This window comes from Lycorma delicatula, chromosome 3, assembly GCF_047948215.1.
Source record: "Lycorma delicatula isolate Av1 chromosome 3, ASM4794821v1, whole genome shotgun sequence".
Lineage (NCBI taxonomy): Eukaryota > Metazoa > Arthropoda > Insecta > Hemiptera > Fulgoridae > Lycorma > Lycorma delicatula.
Window position 1 is genome coordinate 96,579,348 of NC_134457.1, and position 13,142 is coordinate 96,592,489.

Consider the following 13,142-nt stretch of genomic DNA (forward strand, 5'->3'; position numbering starts at 1 on the left):
TTTTTTATTTACTTACGTTGTTTGTGTTTTGTTTAAATCTAAATTTAATTTTATTTTTGTTAGTCTTCAGATATTTGAATGTCTGATAAGGAAGGAAAAGAGACAAAGAAGGCCAAGCGAGTCAAAACCCCTGAAATGGTTGGGGTGAGATTAGATGACTACCTCTTCTTTTGGAGAGGATGAGGTGTGACCAGGAAACTCTGGGGATGCAGGGGCCAGTCTGACTATGGCGGGGGGGGGGCTCTGTTCCTCTAGTCAGAGTTTTTGATGAAGAGTACCTCATGCAGTTCCTTGAGAATGCCAGGAGTGCTTCTCTTGTGGTGCGAAGGAAGATTATCATACAATTGAAGAGTTTTAAAAGTATTGTGGCGGCTTTAATATGAGAATGTGGGACCTAACAAAATTAGATAACAGATATACTTATTATACATTCTTGGTCAATACAAAGAAGCAATAATCAACATTTGTTACTAAACTTTGCCCAAAGACTATATCGGCAAAATTGGAAATGTGGTAAGTATAATATTTTGTCGTGATATTTGTGGTTATGCAATATGAAATAAGTATTGTAAAAATATTTCAGCATTGCATGTAGTATTTATTTTTGTGCAAGAAGATATTTTTGTTATTACCCGAGTTAATAATATTGCAGTTGTATGTTCTGTTTTTATTTAGTGATATATGTAATATTTTGCTATGTGTTTTATACATACATGCAGACATGTAGCCTTAATTATTTACGGAGTGAAAGTGGAAAATTGTTATGTAAAGATCAAGTAGAAGCAGTAGACTTCATTAAAGATGTAATGTACCAACAAACAGAGAGTACATCAGATGATGTGAAAAAGTAGTCAAACACATCAAAAGCTGGCCATGAAATACTAGTTATATATAATCAAATATTAGTTACAAATGCACACCAACTTATATTTATTTAATTAATTTTGGAGACAATAGCATCAAACTATACAGAAAAGAAACATAATCAGAAGAAATATCATCATAGATGAAACATCAGCCATTACACTATTGCATAAACAAATTACGGCTCTTACTTAAAAATATTCCAAACACAGCAAACAAACAACAGAATAAAGGAAAGCAAATATAAAAATGCAACTAGTGGAAAAAACCAACAGCAAAAAACAGTTATTACCAATTATTTCAATGACTGGGGTTATATCAAAGAACCTCAGCTCTCATTATTCCTTCCTTCTAATCACAAATCACAAACATATATTTACAGCAATCAGTCATACCAAAATATATTACCTGTATGCAAACAAAACTTCCAGAACAATGAACAGAGACTATGTTTGAAATTTTCCTGCATGTAGTGGTTTAAGGAGATTGGAAATCTAAGATAAAATAATAAAGATTTAACAGAATTAACAAATTTGGGAATTTAAAAACCTAAGATCAAAACTTCAAACATTTTGAACAAAAAATATTATGATCTTTCATTGCATATCATCAAAATTTAATCATGATTTAATTCCAGTGTGATTTTTACTGTTTTAGGTAAGATATCTTACATTTTTCTCCATGTGCATTGGTAAAAATAAATAATTATAATTTTTTTTTTTTTAAAGTAGAGAAATTTAATTTTGTCAATTTTTTGGGTTTTTCATGTTCATATGTTTAAGTAAATAATGTGTGACCTAATGATTATTTCCAACATCCATTGTGCTTGTTAATGCGAGATAAGAGGAAATATTAAAGGTGATATTTTTGTATTGTTAGTTATACATACTGTGTTATTTATAAACTGTAAATTTTAATTATGTATTTTAAAGCATGGTTAAATTAATTCAATTATGTTAGTTTGTGAATATATTCTTGATCATTTTGCAGAATTATTTTTATTATCCTTTAATTATTTTCCTTTGTTAGGTATTGTTTAGGAAATTTCATGTATACAAAAACATGTATGTTTATTTGATGAGTGTGAATTTGGATGTGGCTATTGGAAATAAGTCACACTATTACTGGCTAATATTAAAACACAAAAAGTTTCTTGGTTTATTTATCTCTAAACATCCTGACCTCCCTTAGGGGAAGACCTAGTGACAATCACAGTTGCCACATCACCCCATCCGTTCCTAGCCCTAATGAGCTTTACAGGAGGTCATCTTTTAGACTCTCAAAATTTTACAGCACAACATAGTCATCTGTAGTTTGGTCCTTGTCAGAATGCTACCAATGTAAATGCCTTGGCAGACATTTTCATCACTGTATTTACACAACCTAGTATCACCTTCGTATGGACTTTAACTACACTAATTTACAAACCTCTATCAAATTAACCAAATCAGAAAGTGTAGTTCCCTACACCTTCCTCTAACACTGATGGTATCACTCAAAATCTCTTCCTATACCTAGTTTCAATTAAGACTACCCACTCATTTGATTGAGTCTAAAAATGCTATCATCATACCAACAAAACAATTGTTGATCGCAACAATGACAATTGTCCTACAATTCAATTTACAAAGTCCTCTTGATTTAATTAAAACAAATTTAAAAATTTAATAAGCCTCTAATGAAAACAATCTGAAAATCTGTTTCTGTTCTGGTCTGCTTTTGGAAGAAAAGTCAATGCCTACACCTCCACCACTGCAGTTCCAATAGAGTACTGCACACATCCATTCTCATCTTAACAGCAAATATCTAAGCTAACCAAGGCCAAGGCTTGATGCCAAAACTTTGTAAAGTACCGATGCAGGCCCCTAGCCATCCAGACTGCAGTTTTATCTATACATCTATAACATCAGATCCTCTCAGCCATCCTCTGCAGGGCTAAGAATCATAAGAAAGCCACCAACTATGTTGCAATTAACTTGCAGATCAAAATCAGAATTTATCCTCACAAGCGCTCTAGCTTCTTTGGTAAATTAACCTTCATAACTGGAGCAGACATACAAGACATGGTGCACATCATCAATAGCCCTACAATTTGGAAACAAGCCTGCTGAATTAAATCAAGCCAAATCTGGACAACCTATCTCGGAAATCACCATGTCCAGAAAAAACTAATATGCTGATTGGAGAATATTACTTAACTACCTGCATTTTTCTCATATCAGGAAAAATACCATGTTTGTCAGTCATTGGACGAATCAGTCCATCTGACCTGTTATAAATGAAAACCTTGACCGTCTACTTCTTTTATGCACCCAGAAGTAAGTTCACCTACCTTCTAAGCATCATAAGGTAACTGGTGTTCAATCGCAAAAATATCAATGGGCTTAATACAAGAAATAACAAGGACTGCCTCTCTCTCGAGTGTCTTATAGGCACCAATCACATATAACAATATTAGATACTGAGCTCTCAACAAAATATATTTATAAAATTTATACCTCATTTGATGAGCCCAGACAGGTGCAGCATGCAGCATTAGAGATTTGCATATACCTTACATAGAATACACATAGTTCTGAAATTAAGCCCCCAATCTGTGTGACCTGCTCTCTGTGAACACTGAAAAACAAAATAAGCCTTTTTAGCAGCATACAGAAAGTGCTGCTTGAAGACTTATCAAATGTAACAGAACATACCTAATTCGATCACCTGCCAGTGATGCACAAGGTCGTCATGTAAGAGCTAGTCTGCCCTTGAGCAACCATCGTACTTTTCTCTGGGCTAATCATCATCTTATATTGTAAATATAAGCAGGAGCATTAAAGGCCTGTAGGAGAAACTTATCTTGTTAATCACAAGTGTTATTACTTTGATAACATATTACTATAATTTTTTCTTTTAAATCTTAGGAAAATGTGGTTTCCATGTATTGGAAAGTATATCATACAACATTTTGCAATGCTTAACAAAAATGTAATCATGTTTCATCATTTTAATTGATAAATTTAATTATTTCTCAGGAAAATCCATTCAGAAGAAGAATATGTGAAGTATTTTCAAAAGATGGTAAAGGAAATCTCACATTTGAAGATTTTCTTGATTTATTATCGGTATTTAGTGAACAAGCACCAAGAGATATAAAAGTGTTTTATGCATTTAGAATCTATGGTAAGATAGTTTTTCTAATTATGGTTTATTGAGAACTTTCAGTCACCAATTATTTTTGCTGACAAAAATAATACAAAATTATTTTCATAAATTAGGTATTAGTATTTTCATTATTGCTGACAAACAGAAGCATTCTGTTGACAGAAAAAAGTATACCGGACAAGGCCTAGGATGCCTAGTGAAAATCTTACAAGCTAAAGACAACCCCTATGTTCTGAACTATATTGAGTTGTCATTAGAACTAGAGCTGTTATTAGAATATACATCTAATATGATCTGACATACCTGAAACTACTGGAAAGGAGTTAAAAATAGGTTTACTCGCGTATTCAACACATTGGTGCAGCACATTTTAACTGAAAAATCAATGGAAACTGCTGAAATTATGAACATATCTGAGAGGAATGCAGCAACAGTTAAGAGGTCAGCAATATTCACCATACCAACTACTCAACCCTATAATGAAATATTAATGGGTTCCACCTTCAGAGAAAAACTTGGAATATCTTATTAATCAGTTGATCCAACTATGTCTTCAACAGACTTACTTTAATAGTAACCACAGTGCAGTACTGAAGGGTTATAACGATGGTTTCAAAAACAGACTGGACATTTCCCATACCAGTTTTTGAAGTCATCTATATCAAAGATCGACTAGCCTATTCAAAAACTATTACAGGACCTTTAATGTCATCAACCTAAACAAATGTAACACTCATCAGCCCACCTCTTTGAATGTGGAGTTGTATATGTAATCTATGGCAGTGACAATTTTCCAACTGAGATAGCGTTTAAATACTGCAAAGAGTGGGATGTTCTAAATAGTGAACCATAGGTGGCTATACAGCATGCTGACTGGGAAATATCTAAGAAACTGATTTCTAAAGGAGGTCTGTGTGTGGCAGATGATGGGGCATAGATAAATGAATATGTTAAGGGACTTGGCAGATCTTGCAATGTATGCTGAGCTCTGTATATTCAAAACTTCTGGGTACATCAGTAAAAAATAACTAATGGGTACATCAGAATACAAAAAAAACATTACTTGAGGAATAGGAGGTATAAAGAAAGCAATCACCTTGCTTTGCTTAATGGCCACACTCCCATGAATGAGGTGTAGAACAAGATAACTTTAAAACCAACCATATGCACAATCTGGTTGAGAATGGCAATTTAATACATATTCTTATGAAATAGTGAACATATTGGGAGACAATTATTGAATTTGAGTGACTCACTCTGATGACAGTTAGCCTTCAATTCAGAATGAAGAATAGCACTTGATTCAGCTGTGAATACATGCTTTGGTGGGATATTAACATTAACTGGGAGCTGAATGCCCCCTCTAATCTTGTACAAATAATAGGATATACTTGTAAATTTAAAGTCTTCTAGCCCAGGCCTGATGGAATATTGATGTTTTCATATGGAAGCTCCCAGATTAAGGACTTGACTGCCCCTTAAACCTGTTCTACACTATTCTGGGGGAAGGGGTGTTTCTGGTTGTCTGGAGGGAGGCTGCAATTATTCCTGTGGCTAAGCCCAACCATCAATTCAGGAGAGATTGATTGCCTTAACATGCACCCTTTGCAAGTTGATTGAGAAGATGATAAATAAGAAACTAAAATGGCATGTGAAAGAAATTAGGTTCTTCTTCCCTTACAAATACAGGTTCAGAGTAAAGAAATCTATCATAGATCACCTAGTAGTATCTATACAGATAGATGTCTTGTGAGGCATTCACCTCTAAGAAGCACCTCTTGCAGTGATCTTAAGACAGTGAAAAGTCCTATCAAATAGTTTGGAAAGACAGTATAATCCTTGACTTACTACAGAATGGTGTTAATGGGAACATGTTTTACCTTGTGGCTAATCTCCTGAGCAAATGGATATTCCATGTTAGGACTAATGAGGTAATTTCAAACATATTTGAAATTAAAAATGGAATCCCCTCAGGCATCTGTTCTCAGAATGATATACTTCTTGTTAAATATAATATAAATGGGGTAGCAGATGAGATCACTCCGTCTGTGAAAAAATATTACGCTGATACCATAACTATCGCCTTTAGAGACAATAAAACTGAAACTACTATGGAAACAATACAGAAATTGCTTAACTTAGTGCAAGGATAGGTAGTGGTTTAAACTGTCAGTAATGAAGTAAAGATTTATTATTTTCTTTAGATAGCTAGACGGATATAAGATCATGGTCAAATTATACTTAGGTGAAGATGATATAAAGCGAACATTCAAAATAAAACTCCTAGGTGTGTTTTTATGAAAAGCTGACATGGTTGACCACATTAAGCAAACTAAGGCTGAATGTCTAAGAAGGATTAATGGTTAAACTCATACTATCCTGCAACTGGGTTACTGCCATACGCATTATCCTGAGCACATATGGAAGCATTTTGTCAAAGCTAGAATTCAGGTCTATTCTGTACCTCTCTATACATTAATAGTGTGGAGTAACTAGGCTCCTTGCACAATGTTTGCACTCGAATATCCATACGGGCATTTGCCACAAGCCCTGTAAGAAGTACATTAATCAAATCCAATGAACTACCACTACATTATAGGAGGAAGTACCAGGTTATCAAATATGCAGTCAGCAGGTTCCACATCTCAGACTGCTAAAGACAGGCAACCAGGTCCTTTCATTACCCTGCCCTCCTTTCAAGATTGCTCCACTATCTCCAGGAACAAGCCCTATCTATTCGAGGAATGCTTCTAGGAAAGGAAATGAGATGTGGCGCTTGTTGACTACATGCACATCTAAAGACTGAATATTTACCATCTGTTAGACATAAATAGGATCCATATTTCCAGGCTGCTAGGGACCAATTAGTGATTAAGAAGCACAATGGTTACACACGTCTATGCAGATATCTCTGTCTCTGCCAATGGGGGTACGTGTTCAGTAATACTCCCCGAAATATATAGGCTTAGTCCCTACTCTTCTGTGAGGCCTATGCAATTTTCTCTGCTGCGAGAGTTATTGAAGCTCACTCTGACAACAGCTTATTGATAATGACTGACAGAGTGTACGTGAGGTCTTGATCAAGTGGAAATTACAATCAGTCTATTTTTAAATATCAAATACAAAAAATTAAAATTTTTTATGAAAAAAATAGTTTTTTAATAAATAAAAAAAAACTGGACATGATCTGAGCCCATCATTCAAATTATCTGACACACTCTCAAGAGTAAACAAGACAGTGGTATTCATATGGGTCTCCAGTCCATTCCAGAGTGGACCTTTGAGAAATCTTTTACCCCAAAAAACAGAAGTCATCCTAACATACAAAGGTTGGGCACACAAAGCTAACCCAACTGCCCAACTGGAAGAAATGCATCAAAATACCATTGCATTTTCTCTGAGATAGTAAGATGAAGAACTAAATTTAGCAGTTTTGCTTATGAGTACTGTGAGTGTAGTGAAAAACAGTCTATTGGTCATGTTCCTGCTTTGATATTTGTTATCCATTTTCGGTATTTATTGCCTCACTACTTATAAACACTTAGTGATGTGATATAAACAATGAAAAAAATACTTATTGTACCATTATCATTATTAAAATTTTTACAGATAATTTTATATAGAGTAAAATTATATATTTTTTTCTCTCAGCAGGATCCAACAACAATTTACCATCCAAACTAAAATTTGGTTTTGCTTACAAAAATTATAACTACGGTTTGTTTTAATTTCTTTATGTAGATCAAATTTTAATTTTCCTTTGTAATAACATGTAATCTTTACAATTTTACTTTATGTGATAAGGTACCACACCTTGAAACCAATCCAATCATTAAAACATTTTTTAAGATAAAAATTTCAGTTTGATTCTATTTATCAAAACAGCCATTATATTCTTAATATTATTGGTGTAAAATATATGAAAAATATAACTGAAAAATTTTAATATAGTTTTATTAATAATAATCACTTTAAAAGAATGATCTAATCCAGTTGAATTTATAAAGATGCAAACAAAAAAGATTGAAGTAGAATTTGCAGTATTAGAATTTTTTATTTTCACATTTTACAAATTAGCATTAAAAGAGATTTATTTTGAACATAAAAAAACAATGAAAATAAGAAAAACAAGATTTTTAAGTAAATTATTTTTACTTAAAAATAGATGAATTAATATTAATGCAGTTAAATGAATTTAAGTGCAAGCATTTACATACTGCATTACATAGAGTAAATAAAAATTATCAAAGGAGTATTTCTGGCCAGGAATTGTAGTCGTTAGTAAGTTACTGTTAGCATCTGGTATTGAGTTTGCTAGCCAGCAAGAATGGTAATATTTTTTCCGTCATTGAAACATATAATTAACTTCTTTAAAATTGAAATTCTAAAATACATAAAAATAAATTTAGATGAATAATTATTTACAATTATAAAAAGCATCTTAAATTCCATGAAAATGCAATGTTTCAGATTTTGATAACGATCAATATATTGGTATGGGAGATTTAGAAGTTGCATTACGTTTGTTAACACATAATGAACTAACACCTGAGGAAGTGGCACAGGTTTGTGAGAAAGCAATTGAAGAAGCTGATGTAGATGGAGATGGCAAGTTATCCTACATGGAATTTGAACATGTTATACTGCGTGCTCCAGATTTTTTCTCAACATTCCATATACGTATCTAAATATTATTCAAAAACATGTTATTTAAAAAAGACTTTCTGAAATAATGTTAGTTACTAGTATCTAATTAAGATTTCTTTAAAATGCCAGCATATTTCTTAATTTCTATATTACAAAATATTGAAATATAAAAAATATCTAGATGACAAAAACGAATTTGTTCTGTTTTATAATTACATTCAGTTAAATTTAAATCGATAATCAACAGATGTTTGCCAATATCAAAAATTGTAGATTAAATTATTAAGATATGTATGATATACATATAATCTTTATATTTGTATTTTAAACAGAAAAAGCAACGAAAATAAAAAAATAACATTGTATATTTTCAGATAAATTATTTAAAAAAAATGAAGATGTCATTAAACCTAATTTGAGATCATTATCTGAAATAAGGTTATGTAACCTATAAACATAGTTGTCTTCTTAATGTATCAGGGCCCTTAAGGTAAGATGTATTAACTGATCGATCAAATTTGAATCTAGATCTGTACACTATTCAAGAAATGAAATGTAAGTTCTGCAAACACTTTTTCAAATCCTGCTGTAATACATTAACTAACCTGGATGATTATAAATCAAAGATACGGATGATTACATCAAAGATACGGCGTTACCAGAGGACTTTTCATGCAGAAAAATTCGCCGAGAGGAAGTGATCCTGTGCAGATTGCGATTAGGATTAACCAGAGCTACTCACGGATAACTGATGTCGGCAGAAAACGCATCACTACACATACGACGCGAGCGTCGTTTGTCTACGGGCCACATCCTTGTGGACTGCATGTGTTATGCGGCCTTACGCCGCAAATTTAACTTACCGAGAGACATGCAGCGCTCCTAGGAAAAGAATATACTAGAACGGGTATGTTACTTTTAAGAAGAATGAGTATACTTCATAAGATTTAATGACAATCAACCAAACTTTATTTTGTTATTCTTGAAACATATTTTGTCCTAATGATTACACGTTTCTTCTATTATTTTAGTTTTAATCTTATCTGTCTTAGTTTTAACCTTATTTTATTATATTCCAGAAGGGGCCTTTTTGGTACTTTTTGACTCAGGCGATGATAAAGCGAAAGCGTTTTTCGCCCCAAAAAACATCCCAACAGTATAATGCCTATCTATTAGCTACAGTTTTGGAAGCTTTTTTTTACATTTTTTTTGAATATCCAGTTTCAATGATAGTTGAGAATTTTCATTCGTATGTTTCTTGTTTATTTGCTCCGACTAGTACAAACATTTTTGATCACATTTAATATTATATGAAATAAAACTAGTAGTTAGATATAATATACTTACAATATCAATTTCAAATAACCGGTTTTGGCGGTATCCTGCATCTTCAGTCAGTATTAAATTTAATTTTTATTACATTAAACAGTGACTCCCACAACCTTTTTTGCTCCACAACCCCCAAAAAGAAAAAAATTATATAATGAATATTTCGCGACCCCCTAACCCCAACTCAATGAAACCTGAAAATTGTTTAGCTGCGTTATTAGCGACGGTTATGAATATGCATGTATGAAGGGACGACCAAACATGGGCTATTTACACGTTCCAATTTGATGTGTACGTGCTCCTTGAAACTGGTCTGCTTGCATAATATTCGCTGCAAAAGCGTCATGCTTGAACGTGTACATAAAATACGTGTTTTAGCACGACTTGCTCTCAGCAGTATTAAAAGAGCCCTTAGGGACTGCAGAACGTCAATTTAGTTTCGAATGTGAAGCGTGGGTCTGGTGCCTTTTTTTAATTAAGTTTTTAAAAGCGTAGTTTCATTGAAAAATAATAATTGAAATATTGGTTTTTTAGTGTGCGGTCAACGGTGTAGCCTTTTTCAATTAGATTCACACCACACTACAATTTTTCTTCTAAGCATTCGTCCAATTTAAAATTCGCTTATTGTAATACGTGTAGCAGTGTTTATTTTTAATGCAGTTTTTTACTTAATATATTTGTATAATAAAAGGTTCTGTAACAGATTATCATTGGCCTCATAGTTAAATATTTAAATCTTTCAGTTTAACGTCTGGCCTAAACAGGAGTTTCTTACAAACTTCTTGGAAACATGGGTCTCTGATACCCCCAAGCAGAGCACCAGATAGTACAACGAATTAGACTAGCAATTATAATGAAATGTGGATCCACCGAGTCGAATTGTGTTTAAAAGGATATTATTTACAATCGTAGCTCAATGGATCTCTAGAACGACATCCAAACACGTAAATATTAAACTAATATTATTTCACAATAAATCTGGTTACTACAATTTCTTGAGATAATTACTTTATTCCTTTAACTCATAATTTAGAACATACAAAATTAGATTTATCGACAATGAAAGGTAAATTTACGGTTATAAAATCAGCCATTCCTAGGATATAATTTGTTAGCAGTTTCGACCAACATACTAAGAGTAACATAGGTGTGCCATTACTGTAATTCAAATCATTATATATATATAAATTGCTAAGAATATACCACACATCCTGTATGAGTGAAGTTTTAACTAAATAGCGAGTTTTTAATGGTTTTGCTAAGTCTTTCAATAATTTCTGACACTAGCTGGTCTTTTTGTTCAGCAAATATATCTTCTCAGCGTCAGATTTAGGCTACATAATTATTTTCTTACCACTGACATAAAAAGATGTATAGGCAAATTTTGATCACTCCTAAAGTTAGCAACTCGCCAAGAATTTTATGACGGTGACCTAGGATTAAAACATTGTGCATTAAGAATCGTAACTTGTGGTACAGCTAGTGCCTTCTTTTTGGCTACTTAACGCTTTATTCAAAATGCTAATGATAAAGACAAATTTCCTGTTGCTTGTCAAACTATATTAAATGATTTATGTCAATAGTTTTATAACAAAATGTGAAATTTAAGATCTACCAAAAAGTATATGACTTTCAAATGATTCATTCAATCATAATTACATTAAACGATAATTGTAACAATTATACAAAGGTGAAAATGGATGCATATTAGGAATCTTAAGAACAACCAGAAAAATGGGTATTTGAATTTATTAAACAAAAAAATAACACATGACTAAATAAATTTCCTACAATTGCTGGAATTTACAACATAGCAGGCTTACTCGGAACAGTAGTATTTATGAAAATATTTTACGCATCAATTGTGGGAAATTATTCAATGAGGCGACATATTAAAAGATTTCTTTTTATCCAAATGAAGATTTATACATCAGTCAGCTAACAGTATTACAATTAATAGAAAAATTAAGAAGAAGATGTCTATAAAAATCTTTTCAAATTCATGGATTCGCAGATTCTTCACTGAAAGGTTGAGGGTTGTATAAGTCAGAATCATTTATTCTAACTAAGATTTCATTCAACCTATTGTTCCAAGTCTAGGGTTTCACCACTAAACAATTTTATAAACTTGATATGCTTGTTCGTTCAACTAATCAAGTATTCAGCAAACATAAATTTGGCACGCTACTAGGCCGACTGAAAAAAATTGTCAGTTTAATATAGATGATATTTATAACCAAAATATACATACGATGCTGTTTAATTAAAACTAGTTTTAAAAAACATAATTCAGAATGGTGGGAATCTTTAAAAAAAAAATTTCGCAATCATCGCCTCCCGATGCAAACGCCACGACGACCAGGGTCATCCTCGAGATACGTCCGTGACGGTCAGTCGATTCTTCAGTCGAACGCTAAACATCTCCGTGCAACTCCGTCAACGCACGCACGCGAACACATGCGCACACGCCGCCTCCTGGTGCACGAGCCCCGTCGGGGTCCTGGAGTGGCGGGTGGCGCCTCACGTTGCAAACGCCACGACGACCAGAAACATCCTCGAGGTATGTCTAAATTTTTATTCTCACACACACAATGACATTCAAATATATATATATATGTAAATATTGTATGGTAAGTGTGGCGTACCTAAGAGAAAAAAATTTAACACACACAATTACACATATATATATATATATATATTTGTAAAATTGACAATTAAGAAAAAGTCAAAAATACTTATTTTTATTGGTTCCAGAGTTATAGCCAAATAAAATTTTAATTAATGATATATTTGGATCTTACAAGGGGAAGGCACCTAGGTTCGAATCAGACTTCATTTTCTTTTTTTCTCAATTTAAATATGTTGATTTGTTAATAATTATTAACCTCTGATTATAAAAAAATGTGTTCAACAAATAATTCAATATATTAAAAAATAAAAAAATTATTAATAAAATAAAATTGATGTACATTTCACTTTAAAAAAAAGTGTATATGTAATTTAATAGGCGTACAAGGAAGTCATGTTGTGTCCACATCAGATTTTTTAATTAAGTATTTCCAGCTGATTGGTTTCATTTTACAAATATCAGCTGATATTAGCAGAGGAAGTTAATTTTTATTTTGAAAATAATATCAGTTGATATAATTTGT

General features: G+C 32.5%; 1 protein-coding gene across 1 annotated transcript in view; it reads left to right on the forward strand.

Annotated features, from left to right (window-relative positions):
- Cib2 (Calcium and integrin binding family member 2) overlaps positions 1-8,977 on the forward strand; it is a 35,540-nt gene extending 26,563 nt beyond the window's left edge. The window contains exons 4-5 of the mRNA XM_075358923.1: positions 3,885-4,032; positions 8,485-8,977. Of these exons, the coding sequence (XP_075215038.1) occupies positions 3,885-4,032; positions 8,485-8,702 (366 nt within the window). The 3' untranslated portion in view covers positions 8,703-8,977. The remainder of the gene's footprint in view (positions 1-3,884; positions 4,033-8,484) is intronic.
- Positions 8,978-13,142: the final 4,165 nt, after the last annotated feature.